Source organism: Vitis riparia, chromosome 3 (assembly GCF_004353265.1).
Source record: "Vitis riparia cultivar Riparia Gloire de Montpellier isolate 1030 chromosome 3, EGFV_Vit.rip_1.0, whole genome shotgun sequence".
Lineage (NCBI taxonomy): Eukaryota > Viridiplantae > Streptophyta > Magnoliopsida > Vitales > Vitaceae > Vitis > Vitis riparia.
Window position 1 is genome coordinate 685,552 of NC_048433.1, and position 21,024 is coordinate 706,575.

General features: G+C 36.1%; 8 protein-coding genes across 8 annotated transcripts; 4 read left to right on the forward strand and 4 right to left on the reverse strand.

The window, feature by feature from the left end:
- Positions 1–1,208: 1,208 nt before the first annotated feature.
- Positions 1,209–8,871, reverse strand: LOC117910296 (pentatricopeptide repeat-containing protein At2g13600-like). Its single transcript, XM_034824381.1, has 2 exons — positions 6,792–8,871; positions 1,209–1,253 (listed from the first exon to the last, which is right to left on the reverse strand). The coding sequence occupies exon 1, from the start codon at positions 8,780–8,782 to the stop codon at positions 7,352–7,354; it is 1,431 nt and encodes a 476-aa protein (XP_034680272.1). The 5' UTR covers positions 8,783–8,871; the 3' UTR covers positions 1,209–1,253; positions 6,792–7,351.
- On the reverse strand, positions 3,357–4,220 carry LOC117911543 (metalloendoproteinase 1-like). The gene has a single exon (XM_034825949.1). It carries the CDS (start codon positions 4,218–4,220, stop codon positions 3,357–3,359), a length of 864 nt encoding a protein of 287 aa, XP_034681840.1.
- LOC117911544 (metalloendoproteinase 3-MMP-like) lies at positions 5,327–5,758 on the reverse strand. Its single transcript, XM_034825950.1, has one exon. The coding sequence runs from the start codon at positions 5,756–5,758 to the stop codon at positions 5,327–5,329; it is 432 nt and encodes a 143-aa protein (XP_034681841.1).
- A 307-nt stretch (positions 8,872–9,178) lies between the features above and the next one.
- LOC117910302 (auxin-induced protein X15-like) lies at positions 9,179–9,668 on the reverse strand. The gene has a single exon (XM_034824391.1). It carries the CDS (start codon positions 9,609–9,611, stop codon positions 9,327–9,329), a length of 285 nt encoding a protein of 94 aa, XP_034680282.1. The 5' UTR covers positions 9,612–9,668; the 3' UTR covers positions 9,179–9,326.
- Positions 9,669–15,053: 5,385 nt separating this feature from the next.
- LOC117910879 (auxin-induced protein 15A-like) lies at positions 15,054–15,548 on the forward strand. Its single transcript, XM_034825058.1, has one exon. The coding sequence runs from the start codon at positions 15,119–15,121 to the stop codon at positions 15,383–15,385; it is 267 nt and encodes an 88-aa protein (XP_034680949.1). The 5' UTR covers positions 15,054–15,118; the 3' UTR covers positions 15,386–15,548.
- A 1,270-nt stretch (positions 15,549–16,818) lies between these two features.
- On the forward strand, positions 16,819–17,400 carry LOC117911252 (auxin-responsive protein SAUR21-like). The gene has a single exon (XM_034825552.1). It carries the CDS (start codon positions 16,905–16,907, stop codon positions 17,190–17,192), a length of 288 nt encoding a protein of 95 aa, XP_034681443.1. The 5' UTR covers positions 16,819–16,904; the 3' UTR covers positions 17,193–17,400.
- Positions 17,401–18,284: 884 nt separating this feature from the next.
- On the forward strand, positions 18,285–18,896 carry LOC117911274 (auxin-induced protein 15A-like). Its single transcript, XM_034825573.1, has one exon. It carries the CDS (start codon positions 18,353–18,355, stop codon positions 18,617–18,619), a length of 267 nt encoding a protein of 88 aa, XP_034681464.1. The 5' UTR covers positions 18,285–18,352; the 3' UTR covers positions 18,620–18,896.
- A 1,162-nt stretch (positions 18,897–20,058) lies between these two features.
- LOC117911254 (auxin-induced protein X15-like) lies at positions 20,059–20,640 on the forward strand. The gene has a single exon (XM_034825554.1). The coding sequence runs from the start codon at positions 20,151–20,153 to the stop codon at positions 20,436–20,438; it is 288 nt and encodes a 95-aa protein (XP_034681445.1). The 5' UTR covers positions 20,059–20,150; the 3' UTR covers positions 20,439–20,640.
- Positions 20,641–21,024: the final 384 nt, after the last annotated feature.

Below are 21,024 nucleotides of genomic sequence, written 5' to 3' on the forward strand. Positions count from 1 at the left end.
GTGGGGTTCAGATGGTAAAAGGTCTGGAAGACTTTAATGGCAGACTCCAAGGCATCATCAAACTCATCAGTGTTGGTTTGGGAATAATGGGTAGAGCTCAGGTATCCGTAACGTTGAAGGTACTGCTTCACCTTCCGGATGCCTTCCATTTTGTCTCCCTTTTTAGACCCCTCCAGATGCTTGAAAGACCTAAAGCTCTCCAGCTTGAAGGACCCAAAGGGGGAAGTTGCCCGAGAAAGGAAAGGAAGGAGGAGGAGGAAGAGAGAAGAAAGAACAAAATAGAGCAAGAAAGAAACTACAGGGGACCAGGCGCCATAGCTGACCACCTTGGCATTAATTACAACACTTCAGTTAGGTGTATTTATGAACATTCCTTAAAAAATTATGGAAGGTGAATAATCTGTACTGTAGTCTGTCTTAATTTCTTAATTAATCCAATTAACATTCTCCCAAAGTTACCATATATGGATTTGGTCCGAGGATATTCATATTCAATGCTAGATTTCAATATCAGTGGAAAGGAAAACTAACCAACCAGGCGATTGGGGAGCCTCGTGAAAGGAAAAGATGAGATTTTTTCCTTGTTTTCTTCTTTTTCTTGTTTGTTCATTTCACAAATTATCAAAAAAGTTCCCATTCGAGACTCACTACAGGTTTTGAAGATTGGATGAGATTCCTCCATAATTTTTCCTTTTGGGAATTTGTGAAGCAGTCAAAGATTTGGGAACGGTCGTGGAAATGAAGAAAATGAAAATCAATGTACCAATTTTTAGGTAAGAGAATTGTTAAAACTTTCAACTCAACTTTGTCTCATCCATCATTTTTTCTCCTTTTTTTTTTTTTTTTCATCTTTTTTTTATTTTTTCCCTCTTTCCCTATAATACATACTAAAAAAAAAAAAAAGAGAGAAGTGAAGAAGGGGTATGTAGCTAGGCACTGAAAGGGCAAAAGTACTGTGTTGTGCAGCACTTTTGAAAATTTCAAACTTTCTTGCTAAGGAATTGAAACATAGAGCCTATGAAGACCATTGAAACCAGAGATATTCAGGAGAATTTGTTTATTATTTCATTGATTATCAAAGGTATTTCCTGGTTAAAGTATACTAAAGAAGCTATCAAGGTAATGGAGGCACAAATTTACAACAAGTTCTTAAGGGTACTGATGCAAAACCTGTAACTTGAAGACCAAAAGGTGGAATCATTAATTTTTCACCCATTTTGTTGCAGCAACAAAAACAGAATTTCCTTGATGACCTCCATCGATTCCCTTGCTATTGGGTTGGGGAAAATGATACTTTATGCTCTCATTATTCAAATATACAAAAATGAGACTAATTTAATACGAAAATTAAATAGTTTCAATTACTGTGTTGAAAAATATGTGAGATCTGTTTTGATAAATCAAATTTAAATTCAAAATTTTTTGAGGAAAAAAAGAAAAAAATTTGTATTCCATGAATAAAAACTAAAGATTTCAAGTGATTACAAGTATTAAAGGTAATATTTTTGAGTAGATGAGGTGCTTACACAAAAAAGGAAAGATTGTAATAATGTATTTTTTTTTAAAAAAATAAATAGTGAATATGAATATATATAAATTTATTTTTTTTTCTTTCTCTTTTTTATCCTTTTTGTAAGAGTGTCAAAAATCTAATTTAGTAAATTGCATGTGAATTGAATTGAATTTTAGAATGTAGAATGAAATTTCATTTTTTTCATTTTTAAAATTTGTATTCAATTTAAGAGAATAAAAAATTTACATAACATTCCCTTTGTGAAACACATCCACCTAACATTTCCCTACATCTACTTCATTTTTTTGGTAATGGATTATTAATATGAAATGACAAAATTATCACTTTCTTTAACCTTTTAATCTTATTTATTCAAACCCTAACCCCCTTTTTTAATTTCATTTTTTCTTCTTTATTTCCTTCTCATCCTTAAAAAAAAAAAAAAAAGAAAGGAAACAAGATGAAAGAAAGAAAAATGGAGTTAAGAAGAGTTAAGTTGTATTAGTTTTTTAATTGAATAAAAAAACATAAAATATTTGATTTTTATCTATTAAGTTAAAGACGATTTCTTGATATCACTCAATATAATTAAAGAGAATTTATTATCAATAAATTCAATTTAGTTATATTAGTTAATATCAATATATTATTTTTAACTAAATAAAAAAGTCAAAATATTTAATTTTTTTTTATTCAATCAAAAAATAAAACACCATCTTGAATTAAAGATGAAGAGAATGTTAGTTTTGTTATTTCACACTTATATTTTATTTAAAAAGGAAAAAGGAAGATGGATAAAGGGTAAAGTTTAGGAAAAAACAATTCTTTTGAATCAAATGCGGGAAAAAAAGAAGAAAACTCTTTGGTTGATTTATCCTATATAATGTGTTTATGGTGAGTCATTAATTCTAATAATTTGCTTTATTGCTTTCCAAAAATGAATAACATTGAATTATTTTCTAATAAAAAAATTATCCTTTCATGATAACCCATTGTTTAATAAATAAAATATGGTAATTTATATAACCCAAAATGATAGTAATATTTCCAAAATAATATTTGATTTTAAATATAAGTAAGACCACAAGTAATCATCCCACATAAATTTGAGAAAGAATGAAAGAAAAAAACAAAAAAAAAAAAAAAAACAAAAATGAAATTAAAAAGAAAGGGTGTTTGCTAAACCGATTAATAACTTAATTTAAATCATTCAATAAATTAAGTATGTTTGATAAAATAATTTAATGGTATGACTTAAAGTAAAAAATAACTTTTAAGTAATAAGTAAAAATAATTCACTTATTCTTAAATCAATATATTTATTTTACCTTTTTACCATAATTTATTCTAATCATATTAATGACATCTTTTGCTACTCCATGACCTCTATTATTATTAGATTCTTTACTCCATTTCTAATTTATAGAGATAAATATGTTTATTTGATGATTCAGAATATATTTTAAATTAATTTAATCAAATAATTTTAATACTTAAAATAAAAATTAAGAAATAAGTTTTAAGTTAATAACTTAATTATAATTTAATTTAAAGTTAACTTAAATATTAGGTTTTATAAAATAGAACCATAGTTTGAATGAAGTTAAAAGATGGAGATGATGATAGTTTTGTTATTTCATGATTATACTTGTGGGGAAAGTTTGAATTGTGAAAAAAAAGAATGAAGAAAAGTCTTTGTTTAATCATATCTCTAGTAATAAGGCTTTTTATTCTTTTATTCAGATGGAGAGTACGGCAATACTTCGTCTTTTATTCTTTAATTCATTTGCAGCAGAGAAATATCTAAGATATTCCCAAGGAAGAGAAGCTGATATCCGATTGATCAGCTGTATCTAACTCTAATGCCATCGATATCATCCTGAGCCAATTTCTTGGTCACTCCATCTTCAAAAAATGCGTACATGAGGGCCTCCTTATATTGGCTGTGTGCAAGTCCTAGAATATGACCTATTTCATGAGTAGCAACAGTTTCCAGATCGTAAGAACCAGGAACTGCACCAACTGCCCACGAATCGTCCTCATCCAAAATTATGGTTGCGTCAGTATATGATGGGGCGGCGGAACCCAGGGTTCCTCCAGGGCCATCACGGTGGCCGAACGTAACTCGGAGTACAGCACGTGATTCCTCTCGAACCCTTTCGAAGGTGAACTTTGAAACAGCAGCCCATGCGTTGAAACCGTTTGTAATTGGTTGCTCAGGTTGGGAGCCAGGGAACACTGCGTAGTGGATATGCATCTGATCAGGGGGCCATTTTACGCTCAATATAAAAGCATAATTAGGGTTGATAGTACTGTTTGAGTTTGGGGGGTGGTCCGGGAACGCACATCTTGGCTTGGACATCAGCGTGGCTGTTGGGGCGTCTAGGGTTCCAGTGGAGTTCAGATGGTAGAAGGTCTGAAAGGCTTTGAGGGAAGACTCCAAGGCATCGTCGAAATCATCACTACCCATCTGGGAATAATGGGTAGAGCTCAAGTAGCCATAGCGTTGAAGGTACTGCTTCACCTTCTGGATGCCTTCCCTTTTGTCTCCCTTTTTGGATCCCTCCAGATGGTTAAAAGACCCAAAGCTCTCCAGATGCCCGAAAGGCCCGACGCGTGAGGGGCCTGAGGAAGTTGCCTGAGAAAGGAATGGGAGGAGGAGAGAAGAAAGAATGAAGGAGAGCATGAGAGAAACTCTAGGCGCCATGGTTGACAACTCGTGCTTTCCTTCACTCCAATGAGGTGTTTTAATAATCTGTATTGTAAACTGTCTTAATTACCGAATTAAGATTCTCACAACATTATTACCATATTTGGACTTGGTTGAGAATATGAATTCAATGCCAAGATTTCCTTTCTTCTTCTCTTTTTTGTTGAGCAAATTACCACATCAATTTTTTTTCCTTTCCAGAAAAGAAAAGAAAAGAAAAAAGTATAATTTTGTTTTAGGAAAGAAAAGAAAAGAATAATTGACTTTATATATATATATATATATATATATATATATATATATAAATTTAATTTTTTTCCTTTTTTTCCCCTTTTTGTAAAAGTGGAAAAAAATCTAATTTAATAACGCCCATGCATGTGAATTGAATTTTAGAACGTAGAAAGAAATATTAACTTTTATTCCCTTCTGATCCTTTTAAAAAAATAAATTCAAATAATGGTCGTACTTGGTACTAAAAGGGCAATTGTGCCTTGACCACTACCACATATATCTTTGTTGTCCTTTCTTAGTTTTGAGAAAGAATGAAAGAAAACACATGAAAGAAAAATGGAGGTAAGAAGAGAGTTTGGTGGAATTTATTTTTTAATTGTATAGAAAAAATTAAAATATTTGATTTTTTTATTATATTAAAATAATTTATTAATATTAATTAATATAATTAAAGTGAACTTATAATCAATAAATTTAATTTAATAATTTTTATTACCTGATTTGATATTAGTTATAGGATTTTTTTTTTGGTTAATTTAATATGGGCATTTTCTTAATGATTCGTGATATAACTTTCACTTTCTAGTTATTTCATAATAGACATATGATCCAGCATCATGATTGCATGCCACGATTCCTCCAGGGCCATCAAAGGGGGGCCTAGCTCCCTCATCTTTGACTTGGAAGCTAACTCGGAGTGTAGCATGTGCTTCATCTCGAACCCTTTCAAAGGTGAAGTTTGAGACACCAGCCTACTGGTTGAAACCATTTGTAATTGGGTCCTCAGGGTGGGAGCCAGGGAAGACGATATAGTGTATGCATCTAGTCAGGGGGCCATTTCGCGTCTCCTGTGTAGAAAGCATAATGGGTGCCTATATTGAGATGGTTATGGCCATGGGGGTTGATAGTGTTTGAGCCAGGGGGTGGTCAGGGACCCCACATCTTGGCCTGGACATCTGCGTGACTGTCAGAGTCTCAAGAATGTCTAGGATTTCGGTGGGGTTCAGATGGTAAAAGGTCTGGAAGACTTTAATGGCAGACTCCAAGGCATCATCAAACTCATCAGTGTTGGTTTGGGAATAATGGGTAGAGCTCAGGTATCCATAACGTTGAAGGTACTGCTTCACCTTCTGGATGCCTTCCATTTTGTCTCCCTTTTTAGACCCCTCCAGATGCTTGAAAGCCCTAAAGCTCTCCAGCTTGAAGGACCCAAAGGGGGAAGTTGCCTGAGAAAGGAAAGGGAGGAGGAGGAAGAGAGAAGAAAGAACAAAATAGAGCAAGAGAGAAACTACAGGGGACGCCATGGCTGACCACCTTGGCATTACAACACTTCACTTAGGTGTATTTATGAACATTCCTTAAAAAATTATGGAAGGTGAATAATCTGTACTATAATCTATCTTAATTTCTTAATTAATCCAATTAACATTCTACCAAAGTTACCATATATATATGGATTTGGTCAGAGGATATTCATATTCAATGCTAGATTTCAATATCAGTGGAAAGGAAAATTAACCAACCAGGCGATTGGGGAGCCTCGTGAAAGGAAAAGATGAGATTTTTTCCTGTTTTTCTTCTTTTTCTTGTTCATTTCACAAATTATCAAAAAAATTCCTACTCGAGACTCACTACAGGTTTTGAAGATTGGATGAGATTCCCCCATAATTTTTCCTTTTGGGAATTTGTGGAGCAGTCAAAGATTTGGGAATGGTTGTGGAAATGAAGAAAATGAAAATCAATGAACCAATTTTTAGGTAAGAGAATTGTTAAAACTTTCAACTCAACTTTGTCTCATCCATCATTTTTTTTTTTTTTCAATAAAACCTTTCAGCCTCATCCATCTAACCCTAACCCACTTCTTCAATTCCATTTTTCTCTTCTTTCTTTTTTTTTTCTTTTTTTTTTCCCATTTTTTTCATCTTTTTTTCCCTCTTTCCCTATAATACATACTACAATTAAAAAACAAAGGAAAAAAGAAAAGAAAAGAGAGAAGTGAAGAAGGGGTATGTAGCTAGGCACTGAAAGGGCAAAAGTGCTGTGTTGTGCAGCCCTTTGGAAAATTTCAAACTTTCTGGCGAATGAATTGAAACATAGAGCCTATGAAGACTAGTGAAACCAGAGATATTCAGGAGAATTTGTTTATTATTTCATTGATTATCAAAGGTATTTCCTGGTTAAAGTATACTAAAGAAGCTATCAAGGTAATGGAGGCATAAATTTACAACATGTTCTTAAGGGTACTGATACAAAACCTGTAACTTGAAGACGAAAGGTGGAATCATCAACTTTTCACCCATTTTGTTGCAGCAACAAAAACAGAATTTCCTTGATGACCTCCATCGACTCCCTTGCTATTGGGTTGGGGAATTCCTCAACCATCTTATGGAGCTTCATTTCAATGGTTCTGAGTCTTCTGAGTATTCAAGTTTCACCACCTACCGCCTTCCCAGAAAAGAAAATAGCGGTTTGTAGTGAGCTGTATTGAAGAGCATATGAAGGGCAACTTCCCTTATACATCATTATACCGAGAAATTATCTGCCCTCTTATGCTTGAGCAGCTACAAGAAAAGTGTATGCTGAGATTTTTGCCTCATGAAGTTGTGTCTTTGTTCTCAGTGTAACCAAACAATTCGAGGCTCAGCCCTGAAGGTACCCAGCAGGCAATTCTTAGAGCCATCTTATCAGGAAATGCAGAGCCAATTCTATACCTTCCTGGCCCTCCCTATTCGAACTCTTCAATGATTTGCAATCATTTAATCACTAGCAATTTAAGACATGAATAAGCCTGCAGTAAGTTAAGAATGGAATCTGATGTCTTCAATGTTATGTAGATTCTAGGACCTCCAGCCCAGATTAAAATAAGTACTTTCATTTGCTGCCAAGTTTCCTTCAATTCAACTTGTAATCTCTATCCAACTGCATCCAACATCTTTCTTTAAACCACTTTCCTTCATCAACTCCCTCAACTGCCCAATCTCATCCCACATACTGAATTTAGCATACATATTTGATAACAGAACATAGATCCCGACATTATGAGGATCCATCTCAAGTGCCTTGTGAGCAGCCAATTTACCCAATTCAACATTTCCAAATTCGTTGCAAGCATTAAGCAAAGCCCCCCACATTGAGATACTGTAACTGCCATTCTCTTTAGGTGTCATCTCATTCACCATCTTCCATGCCTTCTCCAACTCACCAGCCCTGCAAAGCAAATCAACTACACAACTGTAATGCTCTGGGCCAGGTTCCAATCCAAAATCACTGACCATGGACTCAAAATACTTAATTCCAAGTTTCACATGGCCAGTGTGTCCACAAGCAGAGATTACAGTCACAAATGCCACCCCGTCTGGCCTTATCCCTTCCCTCAACATCTCTTTGTACAACTCAATTACTTTTTCAAAATGCCCATTTCTACCACATACAGCAAGCATTGAGGTCCACAGAACAACATCTCTCTTTCTCTCCCCCTTGTATCCAAAGCCTGCCAAATTGAAGACTTGCCAAGCCTTCTCCACTGAGCCACACTTACCATACATTTCAATCAAAGAACTCTGCAAAAAGACATCAGCTTCCACATCAGAAACCTTACGGATCACACTCCCATGAACCTGCCTACCCAATTCAATTGCGGACAGACCAGCACATGAGCGTAACATTGCTGACAACGTGAAATGATCACAATTCAAATTCAATGAACGCATCTTTCGAACGAAGTCAAGCCCTTCAACCCACAGCTTAGCCTCACCATAACCTGATAATAGTGCATTTGCACAAACAGTGTTCTTGACAGGAATTTCATCGAACACCATTGCTGCGTCATTGATAAGCGACAATTTAGCATACATATCAACCAGAGCACTACCCACAAAAACACTTGACAACCAGCCTGATTTTTCAACACGGGCATGTATCTGTGCACCAAATTTAACGTTTTTCATGGAACAGGAAGCCACTAAAGAACAACAAAAACTATATGTATCTAAAGGAACCCCATTGGTATGCATGAAAGAGAAGGTTTGCAGAGCCAAAAAAGAAAACCCACTTCGACAATAATCGGATAGAATCATATTGAAGGGCAATGGGTCTGTGGAGTTGATGCAGTTGAGCAAGGTGGTGAAGGTTTTAGAGTTGTTTCTATGAAGGCATGTGGTGTATGTGAAGATGAGTTTGCTCTGAAAACTAAGGGAGATGAAGAGCAAGCCTGTTCTAAGTAGATGAGCATGAAGCTTCTTAATGCCTCTCACATTCTTAGTTTGAGAACAATGACGCAAGAATCCATTGATGGAATCGAACTTCTGTGTAGAATGCCAGTTAGACATCAATGGCGGAATCCAATGGCTTTGGGATTGCAGACCATCACATCAAAACGCCGTCGTATTCTGCATCTCTATCTAGAAACGCCTCCATTCCTTCCTCTGCTGAACAAAGCTGCAAGGTGTAGGGTTCTGGTTTCTCTTCGAAGGTACAGAGAAAACGTCATTGTTTAATAAAACGGCGTTGCTTACCTTTCTCCGTTTTGACATATTTCCTAATGAAACGGCGTCGTTTTAGATTCTCCGTTTCTTTCTTCCTTGCAGCTAACAAAGAATCATAGAATTTATCAGATGTCCCATTTTCCATATGATTTGATGGGTCTAATTGTTTATCAAATGTCCCAAATATCCCCAAAAAAAATTTCATGAGAAAGAAGAAACAGAAGAGATTCTATTTGAATGTTTTGTATGGAGAGATCTGACTCTCAGCTTTGTCTATACAAAAATTTATAGATTACAATGAGTGGAAATGAAACAACCAAGTCCTCTTAATTCAAAATTTGGGACACTGGCTCACAGATCAATGTTGTTAAGAGATCCTCTGCTTTCATCAGCAATTCAAACTACAAGTGACATCAATGAAGGCTTCTTCTGTGCATGGGATTGTGAGGCCTCCCCTTGGATGATCAAACCCGAACTCTTCCTCTGCCTGACTCAATAGGTTCTGAAATGAAGGATCCTTCAAGTAAGAAACCGGAACCAGAAATCGCTTCTTCTGGTCTTCTCCCACATAGACAGCAAAATAACCTTTTGGTACATTTTTGACCTCTCCGCCCATCCGCACTCGCTGTAGGATCTGCTTAGCGTTAACGATCCCAGGCAATCGAAAGCCCATGATTGTATGAATTCAGAAAAGTAATGGTGAGGAAAATTGTTCTCTAAGATGTCTTACGATAAGAAAACTCTGGCAGTGGGATGCCATATTTGTAGGATGAGTGGAATATATATAGAGGAAGAAAACTCTGAACGGACAGTCTTCTCAAATGGAGTTGGTGGTGAAGAGAAGTCTCTGAATAGGATCCATCTCTGGACATTCAACACAAGGGTTCACATGGCTTTGCCTCCCAGCTAATAATAAGATCTTGCTGGGATGCATTCATGGCCTACTGCTTAATTAACAGAACAAACTTGAGAAGCCACTTGAAATTGCTAGCTATTTATTATTATATGCTGGTCAATGAGATCAACTGACATGGTGGGGACTGTGGATTTGGATCAGCCAACTGGTAGGGACTATATTCATTCCATTAACCATTGCCTTCCAGTGGTATATGTCTAAGCCTGTATGGGTTCTTATAAACATGAAAACTATCAGTGATACATTTGCTATGAAACTATCACATACTAAAAAGGAACACAAAGTATAAGCTCATGTGACAATGTTTCTTGAAATCATAGCCACACAAAATATCATACCGTACAAGTGTCCCTGTCAATGGGTTTAACAACTGAGAGAAGCATAAAATAAATTTAGGTTAATCTTCCTGCTCACTCATGATAAATTCAAACTGCAATTGAGATCTTGATATTCTAAAAAAAAAATGATAGTATTTTGGATTTTTTTTTATAGAAAGGAACACCTAAGAGATAATAACTTGAAATGGGGGTTCTTTACTTGTTTTCAGTTTCCCTTTCTTAGTTAATCTTCCTATTTAACAAGCCTTTTTTTTCTTATTTCAGTTGAGTTTAATTCAGGTTGCTGCCATGGACACTCGTAATAAAAACTTGTTTCATGCAGTTAGAATTGAAATATCAAGCACTTGACTCTCTGACTTTTTTTCTTCTTTCTTGTTATAATTTCATAATGCAAGCATTTGGGAAGCAGAGTTACAATCATATACATCTGTTTGGGGGTTCAGTTCAAAAATCTGAAACCAGAATGTGATGAGAAAAACCTGTACTGAATGGCTGCTGGAGAACTAAAAAGGGATAAGGAAAAGTAAAGCTATTCAATTAATATGAAGACATTTGACTGTATCAAATTCCTTTATAGAAAAATACAAGAACTTTACATTGTTCTCAGTACCAAAAGTCCTATCTCTCAATGATAAAAAATTTCTTTGTGGTCAGAGGAGTTAGAGATTCAGAGTCCTTCAGACTGGTTGTCTAGAGATTTTCCCAGTTGCTCATGAGCAATTCAAACTGAAAGTTAGATCAATGAAGGTTTCTTCTCTGCATGGGATTGTAAGAGCACCAAGTGGATGATCAAACCCGAACTCTTCCTCAGCTTGACTTAGCAAGCTCTGGAATGAAGGATGCTTCAAGTATGAAATTGGAATCACAAATCTCTTCTTTTGATATTCTCCAACATAGATAGGAACATGGCCTTTAGGCACATTTGTGGACTCTGGAGAAGGAAGAATGCGTCTCAGGATCTGCTTTGCAGGAATAATCCTCTGAAAACGTATGGCCATGAGTATCAAACTTAATTCCTCGAAAAATGATGGTGGGAAATGGATTTCAAAGAATTTGGAAAACAGGAATTAAGAAAAGCTATGAGACTTGCTGGGCATATGCCCCCTTACAATAGGTATATTTATAGAACAGATGCTATAAAGCCACCACTCTCAAATGGAATGGGTGGAGAAGAGTTAACTACAATGGGGGACCCTTGAAGGAGATGCATCACAAGGGATCACATGGCTTTGCCTCCCAATGAATAATAAGCTTTTCATAGCATTCATAATGATATATATTTGTTGGTTTGCCAAGGCCTACCACAGCCAGTCTCCACCAGTACTAGTTGTGGTACATGTTAGGACACCTTCAAGTCAGAACAAACAAGTTACATTGTCATGATTACACATAATGGTCAGATTTACAGCTTCCTCACCAGTATTCGCCCAATCTAGATGATGTCATTGTATTTTAAGTCTTGTGATGAACATGAACATCAACACATATTTAAAGTATGTTCACATTTCCTCAATAAGAACAAGCCTGGCCCCGTAAAAATTGCAGTAAATATGATCAAACTTATCATAGGGATTTTCAGGGGAATCTTGTTAACAAACCTGCATGTCAAAATTGACCATAACCAGTTGATTTGCATGCATTTTCAAACTTCACTTTTTGAACATAGTGAGGCATCTGTGTCAAGGAAAGGCCAATTGAGGAGAAAAAAACACAGAAAGAAAAGTACATTACAATCCTTTTCTTATTTTTTCAATCAGATATGATAATTGTGAAGCAATCATTAATGAAATATTTAGCTTTTGGTTGACAAACTCTTACAAAGAAGAACTAGGTAAGTCAGAAATCAGTCAGTTGAAGATTCAGCTGGAAGAAGTTAGAGTATGGATAGGCCTAGGCATAGATGACAGTTCAAATCCCCTTCTAGATATGGAAACATGATGTTAAGAAGTGTCCCAAATTCCTAATTAGTATAGATTCCTCTTTTGTAAAAAAAAAATATATTATATAGAATATTTTTAGGTTGATATATTATTGTAATATTAGACTTCCTTATAAAATAAGGAAGGTTGTTGGAAATATTTCTATAAATATTTTAGGTCATGAGGGGAAAAAGCTATGAGATGGAGATGGGTTAGTAAAGACCATACGGGGTGGATAGAGATGTGAGGAAGAACGGGAGGTACCTAGTGGAGCGAGATGACTCGTGGTAGGGTAGGGATACGAAGAGTGTGGAAACATGGGATGTTTTAGACATCTAATAGTTGTATCTGGTTTTGTCTTTTGTAATGTTCTGATTCTATCATTTGTAATGTTCTCTATTGTATAGTGGAATGATTCTCTCTCATTTGTGGACGTAGACACTCAATAGTTGTTTCTAGTTTTGTCCACTGTAATGTTTTGATTCTGTCCTCTGTAGTGTTCTCTATTGTATAGTGGAATGATTCTTTCTCATCCGTGGACGTAAACATGATTGGTTGAACCACGTTAAAACCTTGTATACCGTTTGTATTGATTACTTTTTTTTATCTTTGTGTTCTTGATTAATAATGTTTGCATCAAAGCTTCCGCCTCCATAACACATGAATGTTTCTATCCTATAAAGTCAGATCTGAGGCTCTTTAAATATCATATACCAAAAGGCTCTTCGTGTTCCTGCAACATTTTGCAAGTCAAGACAGTGAAGCAGTCAGGCACAAAAAAATAGATTATAATCAATAAATTTGTGGAGGTATTTTGGGAACATCTGTTGCAAACCAACTCAGTGTGCCCATTTATGAATAATGCATGCCTTTTATTTTGACTTGGTGCTCCTGAACTACATCTTTCAAAGTCCATGATCTTTCTTTCAAGTTCTTTATACAGAGCATCACAGAACAATAGCATATGATGATATGTTGGTTAGGCACTTAGTCAAATTTTTGTCCCCCCAGATTTAATGCTGAAATTCATACCATCACTGTGAGGAAACAAGAAACATCATCACATGAGACAATAGCTTGTTGTTCCAGTATATCCAAATGATCAGTTGCATATAATCAGTCGGATGCAATACAAAGATAATAATTTCAAGTGGTCCTCTGCTGTTTGTTCAATTAAAGAGGTAGGCCATGGTGAAGAAACAAATATATACCAGTATGAAAGCTATCAAAATCTTATAATTAGTTGGGAGGCAAAGCCATGTGATGCCTTGTGACATATCTCCTTCAAGGGACCCCATTTTAGTATTCTCTTCACCACCTATTCCATTGGAGAATGCTGGCCTTGTGGCATTTGTTCTATAAATACACTTATTCCAAGGGTATACATCCACCAAGTCTCCAAGCTTTTCTTAATTCTTGTTTTTGAAAACTCTTTGAAATCCATCTCTGACCATCATTTTTCAAGGAATTAAGTTTGAAACTCATGGCCATCCACTTTCAGAGGATTATTCCTGCCAAGCAGATCCTGAGACACATTCTTCCATCTGCAGAGTCCACAAATGTGCCCAAAGGCCATGTTCCTGTCTATGTTGGAGAGACTCAAAAGAAGAGATTTGTGATTCCAATTTCATACTTGAAGCATCCTTCATTCCAGAACTTGCTAAGCCAGGCTGCGGAAGAGTTCGGGTTTGACCATCCCCTAGGTGGTCTCACAATTCCATGCAGAGAAGAAGCCTTCGTTGATCTAACTTGCAGATTGGATTGCTCATAAGCAAGGAGGAAAATCTCAAAACCACCAGCCTGAAGGACTCTGAATCTCTAACACCACTGACCCCAAAATCCAATCCCACCAATTTTGTATCATGGAGAAATAGCCCTTTTTGTAATGAGAACAATGTAAATTTAATCTACTTTTCTGTAAAGCAAGTTGACAGTCAAATTTCTTCATATTAATTGAATCTCTCTACTTTTTCCTTATCTTCTGTTGTCCTCCAGAAGCCATTCTGAACAAGTAATTCCATCAATCTGCAGATTCATTTGCAATACAAATACTAGCAATCCAATAGCCCAATTTTTAAGTATTTGGGATTTGACAATAGAAATACCTCTCATTCTGGTTTAATTATTATGAATGTTCACTACCTGAATCAGCACTCAGCCCTAAGAAGGAAAAAATGCTCATTAAATAGGAAAAGGAAGAGTAAGTAAGCAACATAAACTGAAAATAACTCAATTTCACTGGGTCTAGTTCGCCATGTGTTAGGTGGTCCTTTCCATAACAGCTAAAATGCCATTGTTTTTACTGCGAATATAAAAAACCGGGAAATCCTAAATGAGTCTTAGGATCAAAATCCTTCAATACTGTTTTGACTGCTTAGTTCGTTTTTCATCTCTTTTATGTTTGATTCTATTGTTTTTGACAAGGACATTTGCATGATGTGATTCCTTCTATGGCAATTATTTCTAGCAACATTATCACATGAGCTGATAATTCGTGTTCCCTTTTAGTGTATGCTAGTTTCATAGACTATATATTACAGGTGGTTTCCGTCTTTATGAGAACTCCAACAAGCTTCAGACATGTACCACAGGTACCTATGGTTAGTGGAATGAATATAGTCCCTACCAGTTGGTTGTCCAAATCCAGTCATTGATAACAAGATAATAAGTTGCTAATAATTTCGAGTGGGCTTCTCAACTTTGTTCTGTTAATTAAGCAGTAGGCCATGAATGCATCCCAGCAAAGAAATCTCAGTATGAACACCACCCAAATCGTATTATTATTTGGGAGGCAAAACCATGTGATCCCTAGTGATGGATGGACCCTATCAGAAACTTCTCTTTACCACCAACTCTGTTGAGAATACTGGACATACAGAACTTGCTTGCTCTATATATATGCTATTCATCCTGAGGATAAGGCATCCCACCAGCCAAAGTTTTCTTGTTCTAAGAGATCTTAGAGTACCATTTTCCTTACCATTACTTTTCTGAATCCATAGAAGTCATGGGCTTTCGTTTGCCTGGGATGTTTGCTGCTAAGCAGGGTGCAGAATCCAAAAATGTGCCAAAAGGCTATTTTGCTGTTTATGTGGGAGAAGCCCAGAAGAAGAGGTTTGTGGTTCCAATCTCATACTTGAAGAACCCTTCATTCCAGAACTTGTTGAGTCAGGCTGAAGAAGAGTTCGGGTTCAATCATCCAATGGGAGGTCTCACAATCCCATGCACAGAAGAGGCCTTCATTGATGTTACCAGTGGTTTGAACAGCTCATAAGAGGAGAAGAGAGAGAGTCACATTGTAGTGTATAGGATGAGTAACCTCTAACACATTGACTTGTAATTTGTAAAGCAGTCCCTCCAGTTTTGAATTAAGAGGACTGGACTGTTTCATTTCCATCCATTGTAAAATTATTCTATACATTTTTCTGCAAGAACGTTGAGAGTAATATCTCTCCATATATACAAAGGTTCAAACAGAATCTCTTGGATTCCCTTTTTTCCTGTTGATTTTGTTTCCCCTGGTTTCCACATAAAATTTGAGTAACCCGAAAAGCTCAGAAGTTTAGGCATGGATTGATGGATTAACTAGTATGCATGTGCCTATATCATAACTATTTGGGCATAATGTGATTCATTTTTCACTCAATTCAACTAAAATCAAAATATTCAATCCAGGATTTTCTTTTCAATCACTATAAGCTGGTGAATTAACCAGATATGGAGTGACTACAAGGACCTTGGAATTTTTGGAGTTATGTTGAGAATTGTCTCTAGAATTTGGGATATTAGTGAATTGTTAGACCTTAGAAATTCCGGCTTAAAAGCAAAAATCTTTTGGGAAGTCCTGTCTCAAACATAGGATCAGAGACATACTTCTGAAATTGAAGAAAAGAAATCACTAATTTATGACTCCTTCTCATCTCTTAACTGAACCCTGCATTGAAGCACTTTGGAAGTCATTTGAAGCAATTCAGCTGAAGGAAGTTATAGTATTGATGGAACTATGTATAGTCAATAGATCAAAACTTGAATCCTTCTCCTGATGAGGAAACATGAATATTTTTGTCCCCTGAGGCTAAACCTTGTGCCATAAAAATACTAAGAAAAAAATTTCTACAAATTTTGGAAACTAATTTAGTGTGCCCATTTATGAATAATGCATGCTTTGTTTTTAGACTTAGGGAGTTCTTGAACTACATATTTTCAAGGTCCATAGTCTTGCTTTTGAGTTCTTTATATAAAGCATCATAGAACAGTATCATGTGATATGTTGGTTAGGTCTTGCTTCTGTTCAAATTTTTGTCTCTGCATATTTGATGCTGAAGCTCGGATAGTCACTGGTTCCTCACTTGTGTAGAACAAAAGACATCATCACATGAGAATATGGCTTGTTTGTTTCAGTATATCCAAATGATCAGTTGCGTATATGTTATAACAGTAGGATGCAATACAAAGATAATAATTTCAAGTGGTCCTCAGCTGTCTGTTCTATCAACTGGTAGGCCATGATGAAGCAATGGATATATGACAGTATGAAAGATATGGAAATCTTATAATTGATTGGGAGGCAAAACCATGTGATCCCCTGTCACATATCTCCTTCAAGGGACCCCATTGTAGTAATCCCTTCTCCATTCATTCCATCTGAGAATACTGGCCCTATAGAATTTGTTCTATAAATATACCTATTCTAAGGGCATACATCCACCAAGTCTCAAAGCTTTTCTTGTTTTCCAAACTCTTAGAAATCCATTTCCCACTATCAATTTTCTGAGTAACTAAATTTGAAACTCATGGCCATCCGTTTTCAGAGGATTATCCCTGCAAAGCAGATCCTGAGGCGCATTCTTCCATCTCCAGAGTCTACAAATGTGCCTAAAGGTCATGTTCCTGTCTATGTTGGGGAAGCTCAAAAGAAGAGATTTGTGATTCCAATTTCATACTTGAAGCATCCTTCATTCCAGAACTTGCTAAGTCAGGCTGAGGAAGAGTTCGGGTTTGATCATCCACTGGGTGGTCTCACAATCCCATGCAGAGAAGAAGCCTTCATTGATCTAACTTGCAGTTTGAATTGCTCATAAGCAAGGAGGATAATCTCAAAACCACCAGCCTGAAGGACTCTGAATCTCTAACACCACTGACCCCAAAAACCAGTCCCATCAATTTTGCTTCATTGAGAAATAGGCCTTTTTTTGTAATGAGAACAATGTAAATTTCTTGTACTTTTCTGTAAAGCAAGTTTACAGTCAAATGTCTTCATGTTAATTGAATAGCTCTACTTTTTCCTTATCTTCTTTTGTCCTCCAGCAGCCATTCTGTACAAGTTAGTCCATTAATTTGCAGATTCATTTACAATACAAATACTAGAAATCCAATGGCCCAATATTTAAGTTCTTGGGATTTGACAATATAGATACTCTCTCATTCTGGTTTCATTATTATGAATGTCCACTACCTGAATCAGCACTCAACCCTAATAAGAAAAAAAAGGCTTATTAAATAGGAAGAGGAAGAGAAAATAAGCAGCAGAAACCGAAAATAACCCCATTTCACTGGGTCAAGATCGCTATGTGTTAGGTGTTCCCTTCCATAACAGCTAAAATGCCATCGTTTTAACTGCAAATATCAAAAACCATGAAATCCCAAATGAATTTAGAATCAAAATCCTTCAATAATTTTTTGACTGCTAAGTTAATTTACATTTACTTCATGTTTGATTCTATTGTTAAACACTTTGACAAGGACATTTATATTATATGATTCCTTCTATGGCAATTATTTCAAGCAACATTATCACATGAGCTGATAATTCGTGTTCCCTTTTAGTGTATGCTAGTTTCATGGACTTTGTATTGCTAGTAGTTTGTGTTTATAAGAACTCCAACAAGCTTCAGACATGTACCACAGGTATGCTATGGTTAGTGGAATGAATATAGTCCCTACCAGTTGGTGGTCCAAGTCCACAACCATTCCCAGCAAATAAATTTCTGTATGAACACCACCCAAATCTTATTATTATTTGGGAGGCAAATCCATGTGATCCCTTGTGATGAATGGACCCTATCAGAGACTTCTCTTTGCCACCAATTCCATTGGGAATACTGGCCATACAGAACTTGCTTGCTCTATATATATTCTACTCATCCTGAGGATATGGCATCCCACAGCCAAAGTTTTCTTGTTCTAACAGATCTTAGAGTATCATTTTCCTTACCATTATTTTTCTGAATCCATAGAAGTCATGGGTTTTCGTTTGCCTGGGATGTTTGCTGCTAAGCAGGGTGCAGAATCCAAAAATGTGCCAAAAGGCTATTTTGCTGTTTATGTGGGAGAAGCCCAGAAGAAGAGGTTTGTGGTTCCAATCTCATACTTGAAGAACCCTTCATTCCAGAACTTGTTGAGTCAGGCTGAAGAAGAGTTCGGGTTCAATCATCCAATGGGAGGTCTCACAATCCCATGCACAGAAGAGGCCTTCATTGATGTTACCAGTGGTTTGAACAGCTCATAAGAGGAGAGGAGAGAGATTCACATTGTAGTGTATAGGATGAGTAACCTCTAACACATTGACTTGTAATTTGTAAAGCAGTCCCTCCAGTTTTGAATTAAGAGGACTGGACTGTTTCATTTCCACCCATTGTAAAATTATTCTATACATTTTTCTGAGAGAAATTTGAGAGTAATATCTCTCCATACAAAAGTTCAAAAAGAATCTCTTGGTTTTCTGTTTTTTTCTTTCCTGTTGATTTTATTTCCCATGGTTTCCATTTAAAATTTGAGTAACCCAAAAGGCTCAGAAGTTTAGGCATGGATTGGTGTATTGACCAGTATGCATGTGCCCATATCATAACTATTTGGGCATTATGTGATTTATTTTTCACTCGAGTCAACCAAAATCAAAATATTTAATCCAGGATTTTCTTTTCAATTACTATAAGCTGGAGAATAAACCAGATATGGAATGGCTACAAAGACCTTGGAATTTTTTGAATTATATTGAGAACTGTTTGTAGGATTTGAGATATTAGAGAATTGTTAAACCTTAGATATTCAAGCTAAAAAGCACTAATCTTCTGGGAAATCACTGTCTCAAACAAAGGATCAGAGACGTACGTCTGAAATTGAAGAAAAGAAATCACTATTCTATGATTCCTTCTCTTGTCATTTCTTAGCTAATCCCTACATTGAAGCACTTCAAAAGCTAGAAGCAACCCGTTCCAAGCAATTCAGCTGCAAGAAGTTATAGTATTGATAGACCTATGTAAAGATGAGAACTTGAATCCTTTTCCCGATAAGGAAACATGAATATTTTTGTCCCCTGAGGTCAAACTTTGTGCCATAAAAATTTGTCTAGAATTTTTAGAGTATATGTTGGAAAACAATCCAGTGTGCCCATTTATGAATGATGCATTTTTTGATTTTAGACTTTGGGAGTTCTAGAACAACATATTTTCAAGGTCCATAGTCTTGCTTTTGAGTTCTTTGTGTAGAGCATCACAGAACAATATCATGTGATATGTTGTTAATGTCTTGCTTCTGTTCAAATTTTCCTCTCTGCGTATTTAATGCTGAAGCTCGGATCGTCACGGGTTCCTCACTTGTGCAAAACAGGAAGCATCGTCACATGAGAGTACATCTTGTTTGTTTCAGTATATCCAAATGATCAGTTGCATATATTTTATAACAGTAGAATGCAATACAAAGATAGTAATTTCAAGTGGTCCTCAGCTGTCTGTTCTATCAACTGGTAGGCCATGATGAAGCAACGGATATATGACAGTATGAAAGATATCGAAATCATATTATTTATTGGGAGGCAAAACCATGTGATCCCTGGTGATATATCTCCTTCAAGGGACCCCATTGTATTAATCCCTTCTCCATTCATTCCATCTGAGAATACTGGCCCTATAGAATTTGTTCTATAAATATACCTATTCTAAGGGCATACATCCACCAAGTCTCAAAGCTTTTATTGTTTTCCAAACTCTTAGAAATCCATTTCCCACTATCAATTTTCTGAGTAACTAAATTTGAAACTCATGGCCATCCGATTTCAGAGGATTATCCCTGCCAAGCAGATCCTGAGGCGCATTCTTCCTTCTCCAGAGTCTACAAATGTGCCCAAAGGCCATGTTCCTGTCTATGTTGGAGAAACTGAGAAGAAGAGATTTGTGATTCCAATTTCATACTTGAAGCATCCTTCATTCCAGAACTTGCTAAGTCAGGCTGAGGAAGAATTCGGGTTTGATCATCCACTGGGTGGTCTCACAATCCCATGCAGAGAAGAAGCCTTCATTGATCTAACTTGCAGTTTGAATTGCTCATAAGCAAGGAGGAAAATCTCAAAACCACCAGCCTGAAGTACTCTGAATCTCGAACACCACTGACCCCAAAAACCAATCCCACCAATTTTGAAACATGGAGAAACAGGCCTTTTGTAGTGATATCAATGTAAAATTCCACCATTTTTCTGTAAAGTGAGTTTATAGTTGAATTTCTTCATATTAAAAGAATAGCTCTTTTTCCTTATCTTCTTTTGTTCTCCAGCATCCATTCAATATAAGGCATTCCATTGTTTGCAGATTCAGTTGCAATAAAAATACAGATGCTCTCTCATTCTGGTTTCATTATGAAGAATGCCCACTACCTGAATCAACACTCAGCCTGAATAAGAAAGAAAGGCTTGATAAATAGGACGATTAATTAATCAAGGAAACTGAAAATAACCCTATTTTCACTGGGTCAAGTTTGCTATGCATTAGTTGTTTCTTTCCAAAATAGCCAAAATGTCATCATTTCTTCTATGTTTCTCTCTGTTGTTAAAAACATTGACAAGGACATTTGTATGATATGATTTCTTATATGGCTATTATTTCATGCAACATCATCATATGCCACAGGTCTGTTATGGCT

Excerpts from the sequence above, each read along its gene's own strand:
- LOC117911543 (XM_034825949.1), bottom strand. The coding sequence starts at position 4,220 with ATGGCGCCTAGAGTTTCTCTCATGCTCTCCTTCATTCTTTCTTCTCTC.
- LOC117911544 (XM_034825950.1), bottom strand. The coding sequence starts at position 5,758 with ATGGCGTCCCCTGTAGTTTCTCTCTTGCTCTATTTTGTTCTTTCTTCT.
- LOC117910296 (XM_034824381.1), bottom strand. The coding sequence starts at position 8,782 with ATGTCTAACTGGCATTCTACACAGAAGTTCGATTCCATCAATGGATTC.
- LOC117910302 (XM_034824391.1), bottom strand. The coding sequence starts at position 9,611 with ATGGGCTTTCGATTGCCTGGGATCGTTAACGCTAAGCAGATCCTACAG.
- LOC117910879 (XM_034825058.1), top strand. The coding sequence starts at position 15,119 with ATGGGCTTTCGTTTGCCTGGGATGTTTGCTGCTAAGCAGGGTGCAGAA.
- LOC117911252 (XM_034825552.1), top strand. The coding sequence starts at position 16,905 with ATGGCCATCCGTTTTCAGAGGATTATCCCTGCAAAGCAGATCCTGAGG.
- LOC117911274 (XM_034825573.1), top strand. The coding sequence starts at position 18,353 with ATGGGTTTTCGTTTGCCTGGGATGTTTGCTGCTAAGCAGGGTGCAGAA.
- LOC117911254 (XM_034825554.1), top strand. The coding sequence starts at position 20,151 with ATGGCCATCCGATTTCAGAGGATTATCCCTGCCAAGCAGATCCTGAGG.